Source organism: Salvelinus namaycush, chromosome 2 (assembly GCF_016432855.1).
Source record: "Salvelinus namaycush isolate Seneca chromosome 2, SaNama_1.0, whole genome shotgun sequence".
Taxonomy (NCBI): Eukaryota; Metazoa; Chordata; class Actinopteri; order Salmoniformes; family Salmonidae; genus Salvelinus; species Salvelinus namaycush.
The window spans coordinates 69,899,750-69,922,718 of NC_052308.1; the positions used below are offsets into that span (position 1 = coordinate 69,899,750).

The following is a 22,969-nucleotide window of genomic DNA, read 5'->3' on the forward strand; positions in this document are numbered from 1 at the left end:
CTTTATAAATCAATTGTATGATCTTTCATTTTCAACTAAAATGGATGTTTAATGACCTGATGGAAATGACATCTATGGCTGTCTGGGAAAAATGACAAAAATATATAAATTCCTGAATAGTACGATCGTAGCCATTATCAGATATAGTTTCTAGACAAATCAAAGACAAGTACAATACTGGTAAAATGGTGTTTGAATAAGTTTACATTTCTGAAAGTTTGCACGGCCTAAGTACCCGAAGTTGCATAATCCCCCTGCTATCAACTCGCACGTTTTGTTCACCCTGTGCACAGGTAAGACAATCCCGAGGAGAGATTTCATCATGTAGTTGGCATTGGAGCTTTGTGAGAACCACATGAGCGCCAGGGGTAAGGCAGCAGCGCACGATGTCCCAAATGACGCACCACCGCTCTCCGAGAAGAAGAGACAGTGCCAGGTGCACGGATGCATGCGGAACAAAAACTGCGACTTCTGCGGGACCTGTAAGCGATTTGTCTGCGGAAAGTGCTCATTCCAGAATAAAGATTTGTCGAAGATTTGTGTTGACTGTCATGACATGTTACTGTAAGAGTCTTCTGCTTAAAGGAATAACTCCTGCTATGCATAAAGGCGCACATGCCCAAGAGAGGCCACAACGAGTTCATTAATGACTGACACCAGTATAGGCTGTTTATACGACTGACGCTTGTTATATGCTTGTTATGTTATTTTATAATACCGTTATTGGTTTACATTTGCTCGATGTACACTTTTTTGAGCTGACTAGGCCCGTTTAGCCCTATTGACAGTGCGTATTTTGGATACACCTATAGCCTACTAGGTAGACTACTTAGACTAACCTCGGAAAGGCTGGTATAAAAATAAGATGCTTCTAAATCAAATGACTGTGAATGTGATTTCTTTATTGTTCTTTTCGTTAAAATCTACAAATACAATGGAATTACCATTTACATTTTGGTGTTTCTTTCCCTCGATGAAAACAGAACAACCTAGGCTATTATAAAGGTCTAGAACTCTATATGCAGTCACGCAGCATGACCTATGACAGGGTCACCGGAAAACGTGTGGCGACATTTGCCGCAGCACATTTCAATCTTTTGGTTTAGTTTATTAAAATGCAGTATACTCCATTTTGTTTGTGAGAAAATGTGAATGGGATCAAATAGGGTTTATATTCTTGGGCCACAAAGACTTTTTCAATCCAAAATGATTAACTTGAATGAATCAATAGACACGATAGTTGACAGACTGAGTACATTTTTTTATAAGGCCTGCAGTTGCATTGGGCAGAACTATAGGATGCATAGGAAGCAAGGAAGCAAGCTCAGCCCTGTGCGTTTGATTGTCCATCAAGTTGCTTTCTCTGTGTTTAGGAAACCCCCCAATCCTTATTTAAAATATAATTCATATGAAGTACACGTTTGCTGGACTTTGACAGGGGTTTCATCCCCCCCAAGTCCAGGAGTTTTTCCAGGAGTAAAAAAACAATACGTGACCTATTAGAAAAACTCAGGTCCCATCATAGCCCATATTAAACCTTTTTAGATTCATCACGTCAGACGTTCCAGAATTGTACCTGGTTAGGTTCGCAAATCAGGAAAAACTATGGGTCCCAGATGTTTTTTTTTCCACCATCCCACTCTTTGTCCTGCGGTGATGCCTCTGGTATAGGCTACACAGCCTAAGCTTTTAGAATGCCTACCTAAAATCACATCATCAGTACACTGACTGCGATTATTTTAATTACAGTGTTTTAATTTAATTGATAGATTTTAATTGTTCAACAAATATTTATTTTCCATGACCATCATACGACCTATAAGCCTACATAGTCTAACCAAAAACTCAGGTAAACTCCGGTAAGAATGTCTGGCTACATTCAAACAGATAGGTGCACAGAAACTACACTCTGACCAATCAAAGCCTTGACGGGGAAGTTTGGGGTCTTTATTTTGACGGAGCGTCTCTGGCTTCGGAAACTCACCGATTGAAACGCTATTAGCGCGCACCACCGCTAACTAGCTAGCCATTTCACATCGGTTACACATATGCTAGATTGAGGGGAGTCATCACTGGAGTCCCAATATCTATGTCCACAGGGGATATTAAAGAAAATGTGAAGGGAGGCAGAGTGATTGGGGCCAAAAAGTTGATCAGTAGGAAAGAGGGTCAAAGAAGTGAAAGCTTATCAGGGATGCTGAGGTTTGAGAAAGTCTTGCCGGGAAAAATACATGTAGGAGTCCTTAGTTTCAATGTTAGAGAATTTGTCCCATATGCACTGCAGTGTTTTAAATGCCAAAGAATGGGACATGTAGCTGCTCAGTGTAACGGAAAGAAAAGATATGCCGAGTGTGGAGGGGCACATGATTACAGTGAATGTGGAAGCAATGTGAAGATTAAGTGCTGCAATTGTGGGGGAGAACACAGGGCAGCATTTGGTGGGTGCCAGGCACAGAGAGAGGCTAGAGGCTCAGAGATATGGGATCAGTAGAAGTTAGGGATTCAGTTGGTTTTGAATTTTATTTTCATGGTAGCACAGAATTGGGCAGGTCATGATTTATCGTACATTGCAGCCCAGTAGGTGGTGGCATGCGCGAAAACGATTGTTTGCGGACCGCTATGATATCATAGACGCAGAAGAAGAAGAAGGCTCTGACTGCTTCTGTACTGCTCCCCTTTTGCGCTATCTGAAAAACATTAATTTGTCGAGACGAATTGGTAAAATTGAATAAGACGGAGAAAAGCAAGCATGTAAGCATATAACTGTGGAATTGCATTAGTTCGGTGGTTGTTTGTAATTTACAGCAAAGAAAATGGAATGTGATGAATGCTAGCCTGTACATTATCGTAGCCATTTACTGTAGCTTTTAGCTATGGAGTTGAGTTTAGTCCTCTAGTCCAGACAGATTCCTAATAGGACCTGGAGTTAACCTAAAGCAGATTCGTTATTTTGTCAGCTATTTAGCTATACCAGCTAGTTAGCTACACAGGCCACACAGATCATGATACCATCCCTAAAGTTAGCAAATTATTTGATCAGTCTCTAAACTTGACTAACGCAGTGGCCTTGTGGTTATTGTCCACCCTGAGATTGGACGGTTGTGAGTTCAATCCCTGGCCGAGTCATACCAAAGACTGTAAAAATGGGACTTGATGCATCTCTGCTTGGCACTCAGCATTAAGGAGATAGATTGGGGGTAAGGCCCTGCGATAGACTAGCGTCCTGTCCAAGCTGCCCCGCGCTACATAAATAGGAGTTGGGACAGGAGCCTATGAGACGTTCCGGCTAGCACAAGCCAAGGCACTTATTAACTTGGCTATGTACCTAGCTGATGTTTACATGACCCTAACAATGGATAGCCAGCTACGATGGCTAGCTAGTTAAGACTGTTGCCTTAATTTCACACGGTAATATTCTTCAAAATCATGGTTTGAAAGCACGACTGATGAGCTAGCCAGGGTGCCAGTCTGTTTGTGCCATCATGCCACTCATTGTCATGCCAAACTGTTTGGGATATGTCACGGAGTACAAGGAGTGTAATGTTAACACAAACACATACCCATGTTACCAATGAGAAGCTGAGGTGGAAATCTTAGCTAGAATCATTTGTGGCTTAACATGTTAATGAATAATTTCCCATATGAGAGGCAGTGCAATTTAGGGATTATTGGCAGTACATCACTGATATAGTGTACCAATATTGCTAATCACAATATTCTGTGTGTATTACAAGTCAAAGGTTGGTTGGTAGTGTGACCTCCCTGCTGCTGTCATCAAATGTGGGACTAGCTAGCCTGTCTTGCTGCATTCTACACAGATTCTGTCTCTGGAGAAATTGGAGGGACACAAACGTTGGTAGTAACAGATCTACCTCCTCTGAATCCAGGGAAATGTTTTGCCTTGGGGGGAAAAAACGATTGCCTGAACAAAGGTAAGAGAATCACATTCACCACACAGTAAGAACAGAGGACCAGCTCAGAATGAGTCTATTGAAAATGAATGTCATTTTGAATACACAGTAGGGCATGTTCATTGAAGCGTTAGTATTTTATATTGCACGTAGAAAATAAGATATACTTTTATTTGCCAATTTGACAGGAAAGTCTCTGCCTCCCATGTGGGGAAACTCAGCAATAAGCTAAAAGCCATCCTGAAGAAAAAGTACCAAAGTCCGCCAGGGGGGAAAACTGAGCATCCATTTTATATACATTGTGATCTCCACTATCAAGCTGGTAAAAGTAGCAAGGAGAACCAACATGAGTATATTCTATCTGAGCCAGGCTACAGGAGAAGACATCAAGGAACATGTTCATTCCTAAACTCCGAAGTCGATGAGCCTATCAGAACAGCTCTGACAAAGGGCATCTCTGGTATTGGCAAAACTAGCCAGGTGCGGATGATGATTCTTAACTGGGCAGAGGGAAAAGGAAACCAGGAAGTCCAACTAATATTTCCCCTTCCTTTCCGAGAGCTGAATTTGCTGAAGGAGAGACTGAGTCTGATTGAACTTCTTTACGAGTTTTTCCCAGAATTGAAAGAACCTGGAATTTGCAACTTGGAGAACTGCAGAGTTGGGTTCTTCTTTGACGGGCTGGATGAATTCTGTCGTCCTCTCGACTTCAAGAACAGCCTGATTGTGACCAATGTCACAGAGGTTTCCTCTGTGCCGACACTGCTGACAAACCTCATTAATGGTAATCTTCTTCCCTCTGCCGCTCACATATGGATTACATCCAGACCTGCAGCAGTCCATCGCATCCCTCTTCAGTACATTGACAGAGTGTCAGAAATCGAAGGCTTCACCGACTCCCAGAAAGAAGAGTTCTTCAGGAGAGCAATCAATGACAAGAACCAGGCCAAAGCAGTTATCACCTACTTGAAGAACTCGAAGGGCCTCTACAACTTGTGCCAGATACCTTGTATCTGTTCAATCTCAGCGTCAATACTCGAGAAACAGACATATGTACCCGACAAAACATGCGAACCTGTCGCACTAACTCCATTATTTAACGACCTACTTGTCCTGTTACAAATGGGGAACCACAATGTAAAGATAGTTGATGAATTGGGGGAACTAGCCTTTAAGCAGTTGGTGAAAGGTAACACGGTTTTCTACGAGGAAGACCTAAGAGAGTGCAACATTGATGTCCATGTGGCAGCTGTGTACGCAAAAGTGATCATACCCATCTTCAGGGAGGATATTGGGCTGCAGGAAAAGAAGATCTACTACTTTGGGCATACCACCATTCAGGAGTTCATTGCCGCATTGTGGTTTCTTCAATCTGTTGGCGTCCAAGACAAAAACCAGGCTGTCAACCAGAAAACCCAGATCGAGAGAACTCTCTGGTTTTTTAGAGATGCCACCCAACTCAAGAGCGCGGTGGACATGACTTTGCAGAGCAAGACTGGACATATGGACCTCTTCCTTCGCTTCCTCCTCGGCATTGCTCAGAACTTTAACCAGATGTTCTCAGAGGCTGGCTTCATCTCGTCTACTGCCCTTCCGGAAATGTTAGTGTACATCAAGAAGAAGGTCTTGGAGAATCCCGCTTCGCCGAGGACCCTCAACCTGCTGAACTGCCTGAGGGAACTGAAAGACTACTCTCTAGACAATGATAGTGTGCGCTTTCTCAAGACGGGAATCCCCCCAGATGCCAAATACCCACCTGCACATTGGTCCGACCTGGCCACTCTCTTAGTGGCATCGGAGTCTGGGTCGATAGACATGCTTGGGTTGGAAGTAGAGAACAGAGGAGACAAGGAACTTCTGAGGATGCTGCCAGTGATCAAAGCTTCCCAGACAGCCACGTAAGTACTTGGTCATTTAACAATACCAGCTATTACATATCTATATGACATGTCGGTAACGCACAAGGTAATTGTCATCAGAATTATGTAATTCAAGTTTGTTGGGCTCGTCTTACAGTTTTGGTGGTTCAAGTGGCTACTAGTATGACTTCTAATGTGCTTCTTGATTCCATAAACCCTCCTTCCCACCAGACTGTCGTATCACAACCTGACTGAGAAATCCTGTGAATGTCTGGCCTCGGCGCTCACCTCAAAGGTGTCCAATCTGAAAGCTCTGGACCTGAGTTTCAACACGCTGAAAGACTCAGGAGTGCAGCTGCTGGCGGCCGGCCTGGCCAATCCACACTGCCGACTGGAGAGACTGAAACTGTCCGGCTGCAGGGTCAAACAGAATGGCTTTGCAGCTTTGGCCAAAGCTCTCAAATCCAACCCGTCGCACCTGCGAGAGCTGGATATGAGCGGCAATGAACCGGAAGAATCGGGGGTGTTTCATCTTGTTGACGTACTAAAGGTTGTTAAGTGCGAACTGCAGATCCTGAAGTGAGTATTGAGTAAATGTCCACGGAACCTGTTGTGTTCTGATTTTGTGTAGGCTTGCTGTACCCCCACTTGTAATATCATTTAATTAAATTCTCCTTCGTGTTAATATTGTGGCTTGAAGAAAATTAAATTCCCTTCTGTAAGGAAATAGTTGTTGTCTTCAATTTTTTTTTGTAATCTTCGTTAGGCTCTCAAACTGCAAGCTGGGCCTGGAGCTGAGTCACGCTCTGGCGGTGTTGCTGATAGACAACCCCAGACACCTGCGAGAGCTGGACGTCAGCATGAACGATCTGGGAGACGCGGGGGTGGAGCTGCTTATGGACATACTGAAGTCAACCCAGATATACAAACTGGAGTGAGTACTGTCTGGAGTATTGTAGTACACTCACACATTCCACCTCCCTGATTCTAAAGTGGAATGTTCACTGTAGTAAATGTACCATACATTTTCCCTCCACCACCAGGTTGTACTGTTGTCAGCTCACTGAGAAATGCTGTGAGAACATGTTTGGATTTCTGGTGAACATCCCCAGTCTGAGGGAGCTCAACCTGAGCAACAACAACCTGAAGGACGAGGGGGTCAAGATGCTCTGTAAAGCCTTCGGACTGCCCGCCTGTCAATTGGAGAAACTCAAGTAAGCTAGCTAGCTCACAGAGAGTTGTGCCCAATCCCAAGTACACCCCTATGAAAACAAGTTAGACAATTTTGGCAATTCAAAAACAAATCACTCGTGGGCTGAATTTGGCCCGCTGGCTGCCACTTTGCTTTGCCTGCCATATGAGCTGAATAGTACATTCAAACGTGTCCAATTTTGTTTAGGAAATGTGTATTTTCGCTGTCTTATCTTATTCCAAACTCCTTGGATACCACACAAACATATTGAAGAATAAAATTATAATAATTGATGAATGAATAATTGAATTGACATTGACGAGTGTTGCCGTCCTCTCCAGTCTGGCGAGCTGTGGCTTCACGTCTGGAGGCTCTCCTTGGCTGGCTGGAGGGTTCACTTTCAGCCCCACCTTCCTCAAACAGCTGGATATGAGCAGGAACCACCTGGGCCACTCAGATGTTGTCTCGTTTTTCCTGTTCCTCAAAACGATACGCTTTTCACTGGAGACCCTACGGTGAGTACTGCGATGAGACTGTACAAATGTAGAAGGCCTAACTGTTCACCGTTGATATATATTTTTCAATTGAAGTGGCATCAACAGGCACATCATGTGTGATTTAGAGGGACAGTATACTCAAATCAAATGACAGACTAATGTTGTGCGTATTTGTTGAACCCCCCAACCACCACACACACACACACACACACACACACACACACACACACCTAGACTGAGTGACTGTAAGATGACGGAGCTATGCTGTCCGGAGCTGGTCGAAGCTCTCCGCTCCAATCTCACCAACCTGAAAGAGCTGGATCTATCTGGAAACGAACTGGGAGACAGCGGTGTAAAAACACTCTGCATGGGACTGACCTCAACAACCTGTAAACTGGAGAGACTGTTGTAAGTAACATGTTAAGTGTTAATACTTACAAGCATATTCACAAAAAATGCATTTATAATGCATTGTTGAGTAAGGTGAAGTGAATGTCGCCCCCCCCCCCCCCCCCCCCCAGTCTGAGATGCTGTGGGATCACAGCAGAGGGCTGCTCCTCCCTAGGCTTAGCCCTGAAGTCCAGCTGCTCCAAAATCACAGAGCTGGGCCTGATGGGAAACGACACGGGAGAAGAAGGACTGCGAATTCTCTCCGGCATCAGGGATGACCCACACTACAAACTACAGACTCTAGAGTAAGTCCTGGTGCCATCAAAGCTCAGAAAAGGGACTTGTTAATGTTACCATAGAAACAGTGCAAAATGTGGGACAGGAGATTTTTATTTATTTCTAGAACTTGAAAGACATTCTCTAGATAGACTCTAGATATGCTGCCCTCTTGCTTTAGCTTTTTTGAGAAATGTTACCAATCGGGTTTTTATCTACGTAGCCAAAATGTGTCGGCCTACATTAGTGCAATGTAACCATTAGTCCATTTGTTTATGTTGCCCTTCTTTCCAGAATAAACGATTGAGAGTGGCCTTGCTCGCTGGAGGTGGTTCTCGGCTCGACCTTTTCCCACATCTGGAGTGAAGTTATTTAATGAGGAACACTCTGGAGTGAAGCTACGAAACGATTGGCTGACAAGTCTCGACACACCACTTTTAAAGTGCCTTACAGTATCCTGGCTGCTCACACTTGAACAGAAGACCAGAGAGTATTTACTTAGGAACAGATAGTGAGGCTGAAAGGACACACACACTGTTACTAACTCCGTTCCTCTGGTCTTGCTGCAGTATCAACCCATTTAACCTTTGCAGAAGCTTTATAGTATGTTTTGCACATTAGTATGTATACTATAGAATGTGTAGCCTTTGTAACAGGCGCCTCTGCTCCTCAGACACACGTGACCGGCCTCTTGACGACGTCTTAGCCAACTACGGTACCGAAAAGCTATCAGTTTGGGGGAGTGAGGTTACGTTATAGCGTCTCTGAGGGAGAAGGATGTAATGTTTTCTTTTTAACACTGGTACAGTCCCTTGGTAGCACAGTCTTTTTGTTTTTCAAGTTTTATTTGATTTCTCTTTGAAAGTGCTTTTTTTTAATGAAGATGACCAGACATTTCGGGAAATGTATACAGTAGTACAACTCTTGGTTTATTTACTATTGTTGCGTACAATGTACATTTTACCCAAATATACCTAGCTACTTCTATTGGTCATGATGCATTTTTTTTTTTTAAGTACTAATGGGAGGTTTAACTTAAGAAGATTTCCAACTTTGGTCATATGTTTTAGGTCCGGTCTCCAAATGTGTTTGCACCTACTGCAACAGTCTGGTCGACGCAGTATTTCAAGTTAAACAAGTGCCTTTAGAGTATTGTGATTGTGAGGGACACAGTTCTCTACTATTTGTCTCCTCTGCTGGTATATACAGTATGTCTGTTTGAGTGTGCTTGTATGTGTGTTCTATTATTGTGTTTGTGTGTAAATGTATACAATCCTGTCTCATGTTCAAATTGTTACAATGTTACACATTGATGGTTTGGGCTGATTCTTTGATTGTTATGGTACATCACCACCACCACCACCTGGTGGTGAAAAACATGAATTTCTCCACGGTCGGGTTAAACTAATGACGTATGTAAAGCCAATAGCGGCAGCACCCACTACTGGGTCCCTAATAATAAACCAGACAGCATCTTTTGCTACACAATTACTGGCCGAATTTTTGCGAGCGCATCTACACACCCAGGTACGATACAATTTTAGCTAACAACAAGCTAAAGTATTAACCAACCATGGTCTGCATTTTTAAATGTGTGCTGTGAAATGATGGTCTGACGAGGTAGGTGTAACGCTGGATGTAATAGGGTTATGCAAGGCAGTCGGTTTGGATATATTGCACACGGTCTCCATGTGGAAATTACAATAACAACGCGGCTGACACTATTAGCAAAACAATAAGAGGTTGCTCTCGAAGGTAACATGGCGCAGTGTAATAACTCGGGTATCGGTATGAACCGGCGCTGTAGCCTATGTGTTTGGATAACGCGAAATAGTTAACCAAGCCAGCAAGATGCATGATAGTGGCGTCGATATTCGCAAAACTAAGGCAGTGGTCCTTTAATAGCCTACCTATTGCTGTCCCGTAATGTCTTTCATTGCTTCGTAGGAGCTAATAAACATGTTATATGATGGCCACAATACCATTATTTTGGTAAGTTTTTGTAACTACATAATATAAATGTTCCTTATGCGTTTACATGGTATTTCTGTGATATCTTGTTAATAGCCATGTTATGTAATAAATAAAACTTTATTTCAGTGTCAATTGTAGCAGGTGTTTAGGGGAGTATAAGGATGGAGAGGTTACCTAGGTCAAATTGGGAGTCGTTGCAAATGGCACCTTATTCCCTATAGGCTATAGTGTACAGAGCCCAGTGCACTAAATATGGAATAGGGTGCCATTTGGAATGTAACCTGGGTGTATATTGATTTATTGACTGGCCATTGTTTCTGTGACTGCCTCTTGAAATATGAAACGTCCCAAATACTGTTTGCACCCAACCACCAGTCTCCAGTGTCATCATGAACATGGTGGGGTAGGCTTTGAGAACCAGGAAGGAAAATAACAGCCATGTTGTTGAGAAATGGCTGCTTTTCTTTCACCTGTTCTTTCATTCTGATGACCTCACTCTCAAAATGGTGGCAAGCCACTCAGTGAAACTTTATACACATTGTCAGGGAAGGGAATAGAGAGATCTGATGGGGTGTGAATGGTTCTCGATGACTGAAATTATGTGTGAGGGAGAAGAGGTGTTTGCGTGATGCAATAATCTACCAACTGTTGCAAGTTTTCTTCGTTGCTTAGCAGACATCAACTAAACAAAGCATTGCAAAGGGATACTGGACTCAGTCACTAGTATTAATACATTTCACAAATATTTGTCTCCTTAATACCTCCTAAAATGTAATACATTTTGCTCGGTTAATGACATTGTAATTCCTAATAACTTGGCTAGCTTGGTTGACCCCTCTTGCCACAATCTACTCCGGTGTCTTCCTGGGTGAACAGCTATGGGCAAGGAGAAGCTTCACATCAACATTGTGGTGATCGGCCATGTGGACTCAGGCAAGTCGACCACCACAGGCCACCTCATCTACAAGTGTGGGGGCATCGACAAGAGGACCATTGAGAAGTTTGAGAAGGAGGCCGCTGAGGTATGGAGGTGACCAGACACAAGTAACTTAACAAAACTACTCTGTGCTGGGATGTATTTAAGGTCTATCCTGTTTGCACAGACTTTTGACATTGATTTGGTCTCTCTTTGGTCTGTCTTTAGATGGGGAAGGGCTCATTTAAGTATGCCTGGGTGCTGGACAAGCTGAAAGCAGAGAGGGAGCGAGGCATCACCATCGACATCTCCCTGTGGAAGTTTGAGACCAGCAGGTACTACGTCACCATCATCGACGCCCCGGGACACAGGGACTTCATCAAGAACATGATTACAGGCACCTCTCAGGTATGGGCTGCAGACACTACCGTATCCAGCTGTCACTAAACATGGACCCTGACTAAAAGTTTAGCCAAGGGCCTTCTTATTTGGTACAAAACTGGAAGAAGGAAGAGCATGAAACATATTAAACATGTCTTCTATACTTTTACAAAACAAAACCTTTGACCAGGATTACATTGGCTACTCTGAAAATCAAACGTTTTTTCCCGGGAATCCATAAACGGCACCATATTTTAAAATTACATTTACTAAAACAAGAAATAAGATAAGAAATAGCTTATTTTTTCATGTAACACTTTCTGCTTTCAAACTGCTTTCAAATGCATACAAAATTAAACGTCATGGTTGCTCCCTGCCACAGGCGGACTGTGCTGTGCTCATCGTGGCGGCGGGCGTGGGCGAGTTCGAGGCGGGCATCTCCAAGAATGGGCAAACCCGCGAGCACGCCCTTCTGGCCTACACCCTAGGGGTCAAGCAGCTGATTGTAGGGGTCAACAAGATGGACTCCACCGAGCCCAACTACAGCCAGAAACGCTATGAGGAGATTGTGAAGGAAGTCAGCAACTATATTAAGAAGATTGGTTACAACCCGGATACGGTGGCCTTCGTTCCCATCTCTGGCTGGAATGGGGACAATATGCTGGAGGCTAGCCCTAACGTTAGTATTCTTCTTTTTATACTTATCCTTATCTTTTTCCAAGGCAGGAGGACACTTTATATTCTTAGGACGCAACCTTATTACACAATAGAGTTGCAGATGCAGTCATGCACACCACTGAATTACACTGCCCAATTAGTATAACTGATATGGTATAAAAAGTGGTTAGTTTTACAAAGTGTCTTAATATGTATTTCTTCTGTAGGCCATAACGCTTAAGTTACGCTTGTTCCTAATATTTGGTCTGTTCCCTGTAGATGACATGGTTCAAAGGGTGGAAGATCACCCGTAAGGATGGCAACGCCTCTGGAACCACCCTGCTGGAGGCCCTGGACGCCATCCAGCCGCCCTCCCGCCCCACAGACAAACCCCTCCGCCTGCCCCTACAGGACGTCTACAAGATAGGAGGTGAGGCCCTGGGAGGTGGAGGAGCTTGTGAGGCCTCCCTGCCACTGGTGCTATGCCAGTGGCTTGGGGGTCAATTCCATTTCAATTCAGTCAATTTTGCAGCAATGAAAGCCAAGGGGTTTTGAGTTGTTTTTCAGTTCTTACATACATTTTATTTTGATGTTATACCTTGCACTCAGGCTGGGATTCAATCCGAGCTGCATTCGATCCTCGATCTAGCACGCTTGACATTTAACTGGAATTTACAATTAAGCTGACATCTGCAGCGTTTACCTTGAAGGCGATCTCTGCCAAGGCGGTAACATTGCCATTAAATGCTACAATTTCTACAAGTGCGATCGGATTCAATCCTGGCCTCAGAGAGACTTGAAAGATTGCCTCAAACATTTCATGCCTCTCACCTCCCTCTCCCAGGTATTGGTACGGTCCCGGTGGGGCGGGTGGAGACGGGCGTGATCAAGCCAGGCATGGTGGTGACTTTTGCCCCCGTCAATGTGACCACGGAGGTCAAGTCAGTGGAGATGCACCACGAGGCGCTGACCGAGGCCATGCCCGGAGACAACGTGGGCTTTAACGTCAAGAACGTGTCGGTAAAAGACATACGGCGAGGGAACGTGGCTGGAGACAGTAAGAACGACCCGCCGATGGAGGCGGCCAACTTCACTGCACAGGTCTGGATAGGAGAGTTAGCTGTGGAGAACATTGTGTGTCTGGACTGAAACGAGTCATTACGAGGCACCAATTAACATGCTGTGTTCTGATTCCTGTTTTTGTCCAATTCACACATCACTTACTACCCTGTTTAAACAGGAAACAAATAGCATAGAGTTACATAGAAGAGAAATGACATGTGTGTATGTCTCCTCCCTCCTCCCTCAGGTCATCATCCTGAACCACCCAGGTCAGATCAGTGCCGGCTACGCCCCCGTGCTGGACTGCCACACGGCCCACATCGCCTGTAAGTTCGCTGAGCTGAAGGAGAAGATTGACCGGCGCTCGGGCAAGAAGCTGGAGGACAACCCCAAGGCCCTGAAGTCTGGTGACGCAGCCATCGTTGACATGGTCCCCGGGAAGCCCATGTGTGTGGAGAGCTTCTCTGAGTACCCACCACTTGGTAGGTGGTGTGTGTGTGTGTCTGCCCTCAACCCAGATCCCTATTGGGGGACAGATGACGTGTACTGTACATCTTTATTGTCATATAGATATTACAGAACCTGCTCTGTTCATCAGATAAGACGTTATCTCCATCCTTCATCAATCTTGGTGCCTCTTGTCTAGAACTAATCACATGTTCCATGATCACAAATCAACTATAGCATTGTATCATGTGCTATAAAGCCTGTAATAGACTGAAATACGTTTATAATAAAGTCATTAGAAGTATGACTCGCATTCGATCATTCTCTCCACCCTCCCAGGGCGCTTTGCGGTGCGTGACATGCGTCAGACGGTGGCGGTGGGCGTGATCAAGGCGGTGGAGAAGAAGGCTCCGTCCACGGGCAAGGTCACCAAGTCGGCCCAGAAGGCCCAGAAGGTCAAATGAACGTTGTGTTGGGCTTGCGACGTTAGCATCCGCCACCGTAAAAACATCACCCCCCTGCTAAACACCATAGTCAAAGTCTGGTCCATGCTCACGATGCATCGCAAGAGCAGACGGAGGAAAGAAAATGACATGGATTATTCATTAAGGAAGTGTTCTGTTTTATATATATGTTTTGGTCTGCTTGTTTGACTGTTTGTGGTTAGGATACACTATCTGAGTGGAAGACAATTTAAATAACTCCTCTAGATGTGTGCTATTGTACTCAGTTAAACGTCAAAAATTGTATTGATAGTGTTGGTTTGCATTAAACTAGCTGCTAGTTAATGTTAGTAGAATGCGCAAACATTTTTAAGTTAAATGTTGAAATGGTGTTGTGTTTTCCTATGGCTGCTTGCATGTTCCCAATGCACTTTAAAAAATATATCAGATACTAACATATTATAGCGCCTTGCTTGGCTTAAAAGCTCCCTTGCACTGTTCAAACTTTGCCGATACTGTTCCCTCTACACCTTATTGTATGCAACCTGTGAGCTTGATCTATATCAAAGACATTAAAAAGGGTTCAAACTTACATGTGCGTCATTTAAATATGGGTTGACAGTTGAAAAATGAAAAAAAATAATTCAAGGTAATTAACAGATGTCAACATGCAGCTACAGAACAGAACATACACCACAACGATCATAGGCTAACAGAACATACACCACAACGATCATAGGCTAACAGAACATACACCACAACGATCGTAGGCTAACAGAACATGTCTGTAAATATGTCACTAACACACTTGAATTTCCTTTTTTTTTTTATTGATGTAGGAGAATGGAAGTTTCTTTAGCATCTTTCATGACATTACAGGCTTGATGGAGCTAACTGAAATGATTACTATCGTATAGGTATGTGCACGTCATTTAAATAAATTAGGATAATGATCGTATGAGACACAATGATGACATTTCTAAAGGCCAGTTTTCCTTTGGTAATACATGGTCTGTCTGTGGATAAATAATGCCCAAATCAGATAGTCTTTTTTTTACAAGGGACGAAACAAAAATGAAGTATGTGAGACCATTACAGCACAAAATGCCAACAACCCACACGTTGGGTGCAAATAAACATGTTGAAATGGACAGTATATCGCTAAGAAAGGCACCATGTTATGTACTGCATGTTTTATATACTTCACATATTCTGGTAAAGCCTTCAATAAGGATTTAATCGACCATAAATGTTTCTGCTAATGTTTCTGTTTCCAATGGTATGTGTACTGGAGCTTTGGATTTAGTGTACAATTTCATACTGTATTTCATGTTGTTTAGAATGGGTTTCTCTCCTTTGAAGCAACCCACTTGGTGAAACATCCAATAATCCTTACCAGGATCCTGTTCAGTAGGCACAAAATGTTACAAAACGTTGTGAAAACCGATGAGGTAGCCTACTACCTGAGGCTGAGCATGTCCAATGAGTCATCTTTGCATTCCGTTTCGCTACATTGTGCCCTATTGAACATGGCCTTGTTGTACCTGAATCTGTAACATTTAAAGGGATAGTCCACCCAAATTAGAAAATTACATTTTTATTTTGGTACCATGTAAAGAAATAGCTGTCCATCATTGCTGTCTCTCCTCGTCCAAAGACTGCTTGAAGGGTAAGAAAAACAATGTAATTATGTGATTTGAGTGACATATCCCTTTAAGTCAAAAGGGCTAATTGTTGTTAGCATTAGCCATGATGTCACTCCCACTGCTTGCCAGGGTGTGCAAAATATCACTTACAGATTATTAACATAACATTATATACATTCTACAGCATGTCAACTTCAGTTTAAGCAATATAATAAGCATTCAAAACTATAATGTATTAAAAGAACTACAGCCGGTGAGTGTGATTTCGACTGAAACCGTGTACTGTAAGACTGCAAGTATCTTCATTTAATTAAAAGAGGGTCACATAATCAGATAACATAATATCATTTTGAACATTTTCTCCCTTCATTGTATTTTGCTCTCTTGTGTTATAAGTAACAAAAACACAATTTGAATGAGAAGATACACAGGTATCTCAAGAAATCACATTCATAATGTGGATACCTTGGTCGTCAGGTAGAAAACACCTCGGGGTGCGCAATTGAACTGTGTTTTAGGCATAGAAATATAACTACTAGAACGAACATCCCTATTCAAAGGTGTCATGATGGGTGGACCGTATTCTAGTATTTCTATTTCTATGGTTTTAGCAGCTATTCGTCTCCTGTTTTAGCAGTTATTCCTTTCACGGGACTATGTGTAACAGCTTGTGTACAATGGTTATACAGTATGTAAACTACCGGGGAGTGAGTGGAGTGTGTGTGTGTGTGTGTGTGTGTGTGTGTGTGTGTTTGTTGGCAGAATTGAATTTACCTCAAACTAGTATTGACCTGGACTTGTCAATACAATGAGGGGTGTTTTGTGCCATTGTATGTCCACAATAGTCTCTCAAATGAGAAACTATTATAGGGAACTGATGTGGGTGAAAAACCTGGTCGTGTTGAGGCAACATTCATTTAAAGATGGCTGCCTCAGAAGCTTTGGATAACAGTATGATATTGGGTTCATGTAAGCATTTAACTTGCCCCATACGCTATAGTCTTATACGTTGGGATGCCCCACACTTGAACTTTATCTGTACATGATTATGTGTATTAAAATTAAGGAAAAGTTTTCTAGAAGGGTTTTGCCATAAGGCCTATAGGCATCAACAACTTCCTGTGTTAATGAATGAAGACTTATGGGTAAGTTGTAAATAGCATGACATTTGGACTGAAAACATGCAGTGCTCATGCAGTTTTGAGATCACAGATCAATCCATTGTCTTTCAGGATCAAGTTTTGCTTGTTTCTTTATATATATATACAATATATATTGTATATATATACAACCTCGTACTCAAAGTCTCATTTTTTATACACCTCTCTCTCTCTCTCTCTTTATTATACCTTCTTTATTTTCTTTGTTTCGATTTCTTCAACCGTACTTTAAAAAAAGAATAATTCATGCAATGATATGTTCATGTATCGTCGACATGTATGAAAAATACTATGCTTTTTATCAAATAAATCAACATAAAAAATAAACAGAAATAACCATTATAGTCCCTCCCTGTTCTCCCTCAACCCTCCCAAAATAGAATAAAGAGCTTCTCTGTAAGGTGAGTTTTTTTGATTGGTCCACACGACACGGGGGTGTGTCTTATTTTAGCCGTACGTGCGGCATGCTCAGGGACTCGGTGCTCCCGACTGAGGGGGGCGATGACATGTTCCCGCTCCCGCTCGCCAGGCTCCTATTGAACCCTGCCAGAGCACTTAACCCCGCCCCAAGCCCCGGGTCTGTCCTCAGTAGCTCTGAAGAGTAAGAGGTCGCGTCGGCTGTCCCCTGGGACAGGAAGTCAAAGCCAAAAGCTCCACCTTGAGCCTCGGGGGGGAGAGGGAGGGCGTCCACGTCCCTGTCGCTGATAAAGAGGTCCTCCTCCCCCCAGCCATCCCCGCCGCCCCCTCCCCCAGGGTCCTGACTACTGTGGGAGCCTGTGGGGGAGTCGCTGCTGCAGGGGCTGGGGGAGGAGAGGCTGAGGCTAGGATGGTGGTGGCTATCCAGGGCCCTGGAGGTGGTTGACCCCCTCTGCCCCAGGTTTTGGACGGACATGGACTTGCCCAGGCTTCGGTCCACCTGGCTGGGGTTGGAGCCGGAGGAGCCGCCACCTCCTCCTCCCAGAGCAGAAGAGATGGGTACCAGGGGCTCCATCTCCAGGCTCGTGTGTCTCCTCCAGGAGCCCTCTGCTTTGGCATTGCAGGGCCGGCCATTGCTGTTCCCACTGGACCCCCCTCTTGGCTGCCCCAGCCTCCCGATTCTGAGGCCTTGTTCTGGGCCTAACACATCACCATCCTCCCTCTCCTCCGGGCTTCCACAGAAGTCACCCACCTCCACCTCCCTTTCCCTCTCCGGCCTGGAGTGACCCACTGTCCGGCTGGGCTGGGGAGGAGGTGGTGGGGGCCTGGCCAGAGTAGGAAACCCCCCACCTCCAGATACACAATTAGGAGTAAGAATAGGAGGTGAGTGAGAAGAACTTCCTCTATGGACTGGTTCCCCACTTTCCGGCAGGGTATGATGATGATGATGTTGGTGGTGTTGAGGAAGGGGCGGTGGACTGAAGGAGGAGGGCGGGGGCCCACTGGTAGAAGGCGAGGTGGTGCCAGTGTTGAGGTTGAGGCTGAGCTCGGTGGACGGCGCCAGGATAAGGTGAAGTCCCCGGGACAGGTTTGAGGCGTTGGTGGAGGAGCGGGTCACGCATTCCCCTTGGCCCTCTATCCCTGGCCCACCTCTGGTGCTGCTGACCTGGGTAGAGCAGGTGGAGTGGTCCTCGAAGAGGATAGAGCTCTGGTAGTCTGAGGTCTGCTCCAGCTCAAACAGGGGCAAGGAGGAGAGGGTAAGGGCAGAGGAGGAGCCTTTACGTAGCACATGCCGGTAGATGTCCAACAGGGAGTCTAGCTTCGACTCAATAGACTGGACCTAGAGAGGGATGGATTGAAGGAAGGAAGGAAGGAAGGAAGGAAGGAAGGAAGGAAGGAAGGAAGGAAGGAAGGAAGGAAGGAAGGAAGGAAGGAAGGAAGGAAGGAAGGAAGATGAAGGTTAATATTAGCTACACAAAAGAAAGAGTACTTTCACATAATTGGTAATACAAACAACATGTAACCACATTCATCCATAACATGTTGAATAACAGTAGTTGGTTGCCCTTTACACTCGTACCTGTACCCGTATACGGGTTAAAAATGGCAGATTTGGGCACTAATGATTTCACAGCGCTGTATGGTTTTGGACTGACATCCATTCTGGATTTGAGCACAGCGCGCGACAAGAAGTTGCCCCCATCTCTCCCGGTACTTGGGCAACGTTTGCTATTTTTTTGTTCTCTTTGTGAGGGAAATGCTGTAAGTTAAGACGACTCTATGTACTTTGAAAGATGAGACGTTGAAGATTATTATAAATACCACTTTGATGTCACACAAGCAAACCAAACACCCGTGAGTCCAAATGTGCACTTCACATCTCCATATCATAAAAGTCATGTCATATACAGTGTCAGCGTTTATGATCACTATGTTTGATGTACAGTTACAATGTGACATGGCGTCATACCCTGAGTTGTTCTGAACAGAATGAGCCTGTTTGTTTATTCTGAAGATAATTTGCCACTTGAATGCACTCATGACTCCTTTCTATGCACCAAAATTACAATCCGTTTCTCTGAATGACCTGGTGAAACCCTAACTTATAACTTAGCTGGTCATGTTGCCTATAGAACAAGCTTTCAAATCATGCCCACATGACCCAGATTGTGATTTATAATAGACTGTTTTGGGATGGTGTAGACAGCTACAGTAATTGTGTGACGGCGGGAATGCAAGGTTGTGTTTTAAACTAAACAACTACAAGTGTGCTTGCTCTAGTTCCTCAATGGCACAGCTAGGAAAGGTCAAAAAGTACCTTATAGTTGAAGACTTCTGTGAGTCATAAAAGTGCATTGAAATGACTTAGGAACTGTGTTCACTTTGGAGAGGTGTGTGGCCACTTCTGAGACGCCAGTTAGTCCTCTCACTTATGTTGCCCCTAACCCACATTTTCGAGGAATATTCTTATGTTACTGAATGTCAACAGTGTAATGTTTGGATTCAGTCTTGTGTCATGTTAACTTGTGTGCTCACCTTTGGTCTATTCATTTATTTTCCCATTATCTCCAAACTGTTCCCTTTCAATTGCTACCATGGTTATGCATATGCTTTTCATATTTCTTCTGCAAGAAACATTTCAACTTAGCCCTATCCATATAGGCCAATTCCCACGAATTGGCTAACCACACATAATTCCACACATAATTCAGCATATTTAATGAACCAGTGTTTCAGTTCATGGAAACGCACTGACCTGCCGTTCCACTTTACAGACGCGTCCCAGCATACTCATGTCCTCCAGCAGGTCTCCATCAGACAGCAGCTTGTCCCGGATCTTCTTATCCAGAGGAATCTGGCCTTTACCCAGGATCTGGTCCACTCTGGAGGGCACAGGAGACATAGTGTTAAAGAAAGGGTACAGAGCGAGAAATGGTGCAGGACCAGAGGATGTCCAGTAGGCAGCCCGCCGAGAAGGAAGAAGGAAGGAAAGAGAGTTAGAGTTGATCCTCTATGAGAATACAACACTTACTGTAGAGGCCATACTGCTCACAAGGATATATTTGGCTCGGTTTACTGTGTCACTGGAGATATATGTTGCAAGTGTATCAATATCAACAGCATCCCACTGGGCACACACACTGGCTGACTCAACGTCGTTTCCATGTCATTTCACGGAAATGAGGTGGAACCAACGTGGAATAGACGTTGAATTGACGTCTGTGCCCAGTGTGGTATCAATACACCTTTTTTAAAAGATAACATAAAACTTTCGAAGGCCAGAAGAAAATAATGTATTATCTACTACTGGATTTGAAAGACAAAATGAATGACCTTAAATTACAAGCATAGTTTTGATTTGTATTTATATATCATTTTATTACACATTTGGATTTTCAGTTGAGATGTTTATATGAGATAATCAATATTTTCCATGACTCAAGAAGCTCTCGACCAGAATTTTTTTATTTTAAGATTCTACCACATGGTGGCTCACTACTCACTCATTAGGGAAATAAGGCCTTTCAAATTCAGTGAAAGTTTAGGGCCTAGATTTAATCAGATCAAGTGCTAACCGGCTATAGCCGACACCCGCATCATAGCTGATGTTTTGGCCGTGTCGGCGGTGGAACTGCATTGGAGCTGTAAATCGGTGAGCAGCTGCTCTTGTGATCATTGTCAAGAAGCCACACCTCCCCACTCGCGTTAGACGTTCACAATGAGAAAGTGTAGGCTATATAGAAGTAATTACATTCAAATTGAAAAATCATTTAACTAAATAATGAGGAGTTCTAACAGCCTAATCGAGGTGTAGATTACATCACACATTCCAGAATTCGAACTTAATGAGACTCCATGCAGCCAATGGCAATGTCCGTTATAGCTATAATGCCGGGAGCAACTTGTGGATTTGATCACTCTAACGCAATTCCACCTCCGACACCGTCAAACATCAGCTATGCGGATGTTGGCTAAAGTGGATCTGATTGAATCGGGCCATGAATGAATGAATGCGGTTGTGTGGTTGGCTATTGTAGTAAGCTAATATAATGCTATATTGTGTTTCCGCTGTAAAACACTTAAAAATCTGAAATATTGGCTGGATTCACAAGATGTTTGTCTTTCATTTGCTGTACACCATGTATTTTTCATAAATGTTTTATGATGAGTATTTAGGTATTTCACGTTGCTCTCTGTAGTTATTCTAGCTGCTTTGGTGATATTTGTGATTGTAGCTGCAATGTAAAACTATGATTTATACCTGAAATATGCTATACAATAAATATGTTATCAGACTGTCATCTGATGAAGTTGTTTCTTGGTTAGTGACTAATTATATCTTTATTTGGTCGAATTTGTGATAGCTACCTATGCGGTAAAAAAATGGTGAAAATATGCGGTTGAGGCTTTTGCTATCGTGGTTAGCTAATAGAAATACATATTGTGTTTTCGCTGTAAAACATTTTAAAAATCCGAAATGATGGCTGGATTCACAAGATGTGTATCTTTCATTTGGTGTCTTGGACTTGTGATTTCATGATATTTATATGCTAGTATTTACTTGTGGCGCTATGCTAGGCTATGCTAGTCAGCTTTTTTACTGATGAGGATGCTCCCGGATCCGGGATTGTGACCAAGTAGAAGTTAAGAGAAAACTCAGAGAACTCAGTTGACAGGAATGCAGAACAGAAGAAACATCACCAGGAGGAATCTAGAAACTGAACCCATCAACAGTCCCAAGTGGATCCCCCGTGCAAGATATACTGTCAACCTAGACAGGCAAGATATACTGTCAACCTAGACAGGCAAGATATACTGTCAACCTAGGCAGATAAGATAAACTGTCAACCTAGACAGGCAAGATATACTGTCAACCTAGGCAGGTAAGATATACTGTCAACCTAGGCAGGTAAGATATACTGTCAACCTAGGCAGGTAAGGTATACTGTCAACCTAGGCAGGTAAGGTATACTGTCAACCTAGACAGGTAAGATATACTGTCAACCTAGACAGGTAAGGTATACTGTCAACCTAGACAGGTAAGAAAGATATTTGCGATTTGAAAACCATGCAGTGTTTCTTCTAGCAAACAATCCACTAGTCCACATGCAGGGGATGGGGAGAAAGTCAAGAGGGTGTGAGGATAGGAGTGCGTGAGGGGTGTGTGTGAGGGGCGTGAGGGGGATAACTCTGACCCCTGCGTGGAGTTCTTTCTGCCCTGGCTGTAATACATGGGCAGGGAGGGAGAGGAAAAGGTCTTGGCTCGGCTGCTCAGGGGCTGGGGCCCCACTATCATGTCCAGCCTGTGGGGGAAAGTGAGGACACACACACAAATATGAATGTATGCACACAGACTCGAACATATGCACACTCATATGAAGACAAAGACATACTGCTCACATTAGTGGCTAAGCAGTGAATACACATGGGCAAACAGCTGCTAGCTAAGCTTTTCATGCATTGTATTGGACGGTTTAAGTTAGAGAGTGTGACTACGTGAACACTTTGACCATCCTGGACAGTGCATTATTGTTCTCACCGTGTTTGCAGACTCTTGATGCGACACAGCATGTCCAGGTGGCCGGCGGAGTACTGCTCTATGACGTCCTTCACATCGTACGGACGCAACGTCTCCTTAAACTTCTTCTTGGCCACATGGAACTTCATTATCCTGGATGGACCAGACCAGGGTCATGTTCATTAAATACCAGATGAAAGAACATTGACTGAAACAGGGAGGG

At 43.8% G+C, this 22,969-nt stretch overlaps 3 protein-coding genes across 4 annotated transcripts in view; 2 read left to right on the top strand and 1 right to left on the bottom strand.

The window, feature by feature from the left end:
* Positions 1-2,644: 2,644 nt before the first annotated feature.
* LOC120066953 (NACHT, LRR and PYD domains-containing protein 14-like) lies at positions 2,645-9,438 on the top strand. 2 transcript variants are annotated; one of them, XM_039018301.1, is made up of 10 exons: positions 2,645-2,751; positions 3,735-3,932; positions 4,100-5,809; positions 6,002-6,349; positions 6,537-6,704; positions 6,814-6,984; positions 7,304-7,477; positions 7,694-7,867; positions 7,981-8,154; positions 8,420-9,438. In XM_039018301.1, the coding sequence occupies exons 2-10, from the start codon at positions 3,892-3,894 to the stop codon at positions 8,430-8,432; spliced, it is 2,973 nt and encodes a 990-aa protein (XP_038874229.1). In that variant the 5' UTR covers positions 2,645-2,751; positions 3,735-3,891; the 3' UTR covers positions 8,433-9,438. The 2 variants fall into 2 exon arrangements, with proteins under 2 accessions (XP_038874229.1, XP_038874222.1); XM_039018294.1 differs by having other exon boundaries at positions 3,819-3,932.
* A 1,458-nt stretch (positions 9,439-10,896) lies between these two features.
* On the top strand, positions 10,897-14,404 carry LOC120066971 (elongation factor 1-alpha 1). Its single transcript, XM_038960096.1, has 7 exons — positions 10,897-11,121; positions 11,244-11,423; positions 11,779-12,075; positions 12,333-12,483; positions 12,898-13,154; positions 13,363-13,597; positions 13,902-14,404. The coding sequence occupies exons 1-7, from the start codon at positions 10,978-10,980 to the stop codon at positions 14,024-14,026; spliced, it is 1,389 nt and encodes a 462-aa protein (XP_038816024.1). The 5' UTR covers positions 10,897-10,977; the 3' UTR covers positions 14,027-14,404.
* A 2,849-nt stretch (positions 14,405-17,253) lies between these two features.
* The window catches only part of LOC120023156 (potassium voltage-gated channel subfamily KQT member 5-like), a 142,580-nt gene continuing 136,864 nt past the window's right edge, over positions 17,254-22,969 (bottom strand). The window contains exons 12-14 of the mRNA XM_038967168.1: positions 22,768-22,899; positions 19,984-20,110; positions 17,254-18,567 (exon numbers count right to left, since the gene is read on the bottom strand). Of these exons, the coding sequence (XP_038823096.1) occupies positions 17,254-18,567; positions 19,984-20,110; positions 22,768-22,899 (1,573 nt within the window). The remainder of the gene's footprint in view (positions 18,568-19,983; positions 20,111-22,767; positions 22,900-22,969) is intronic.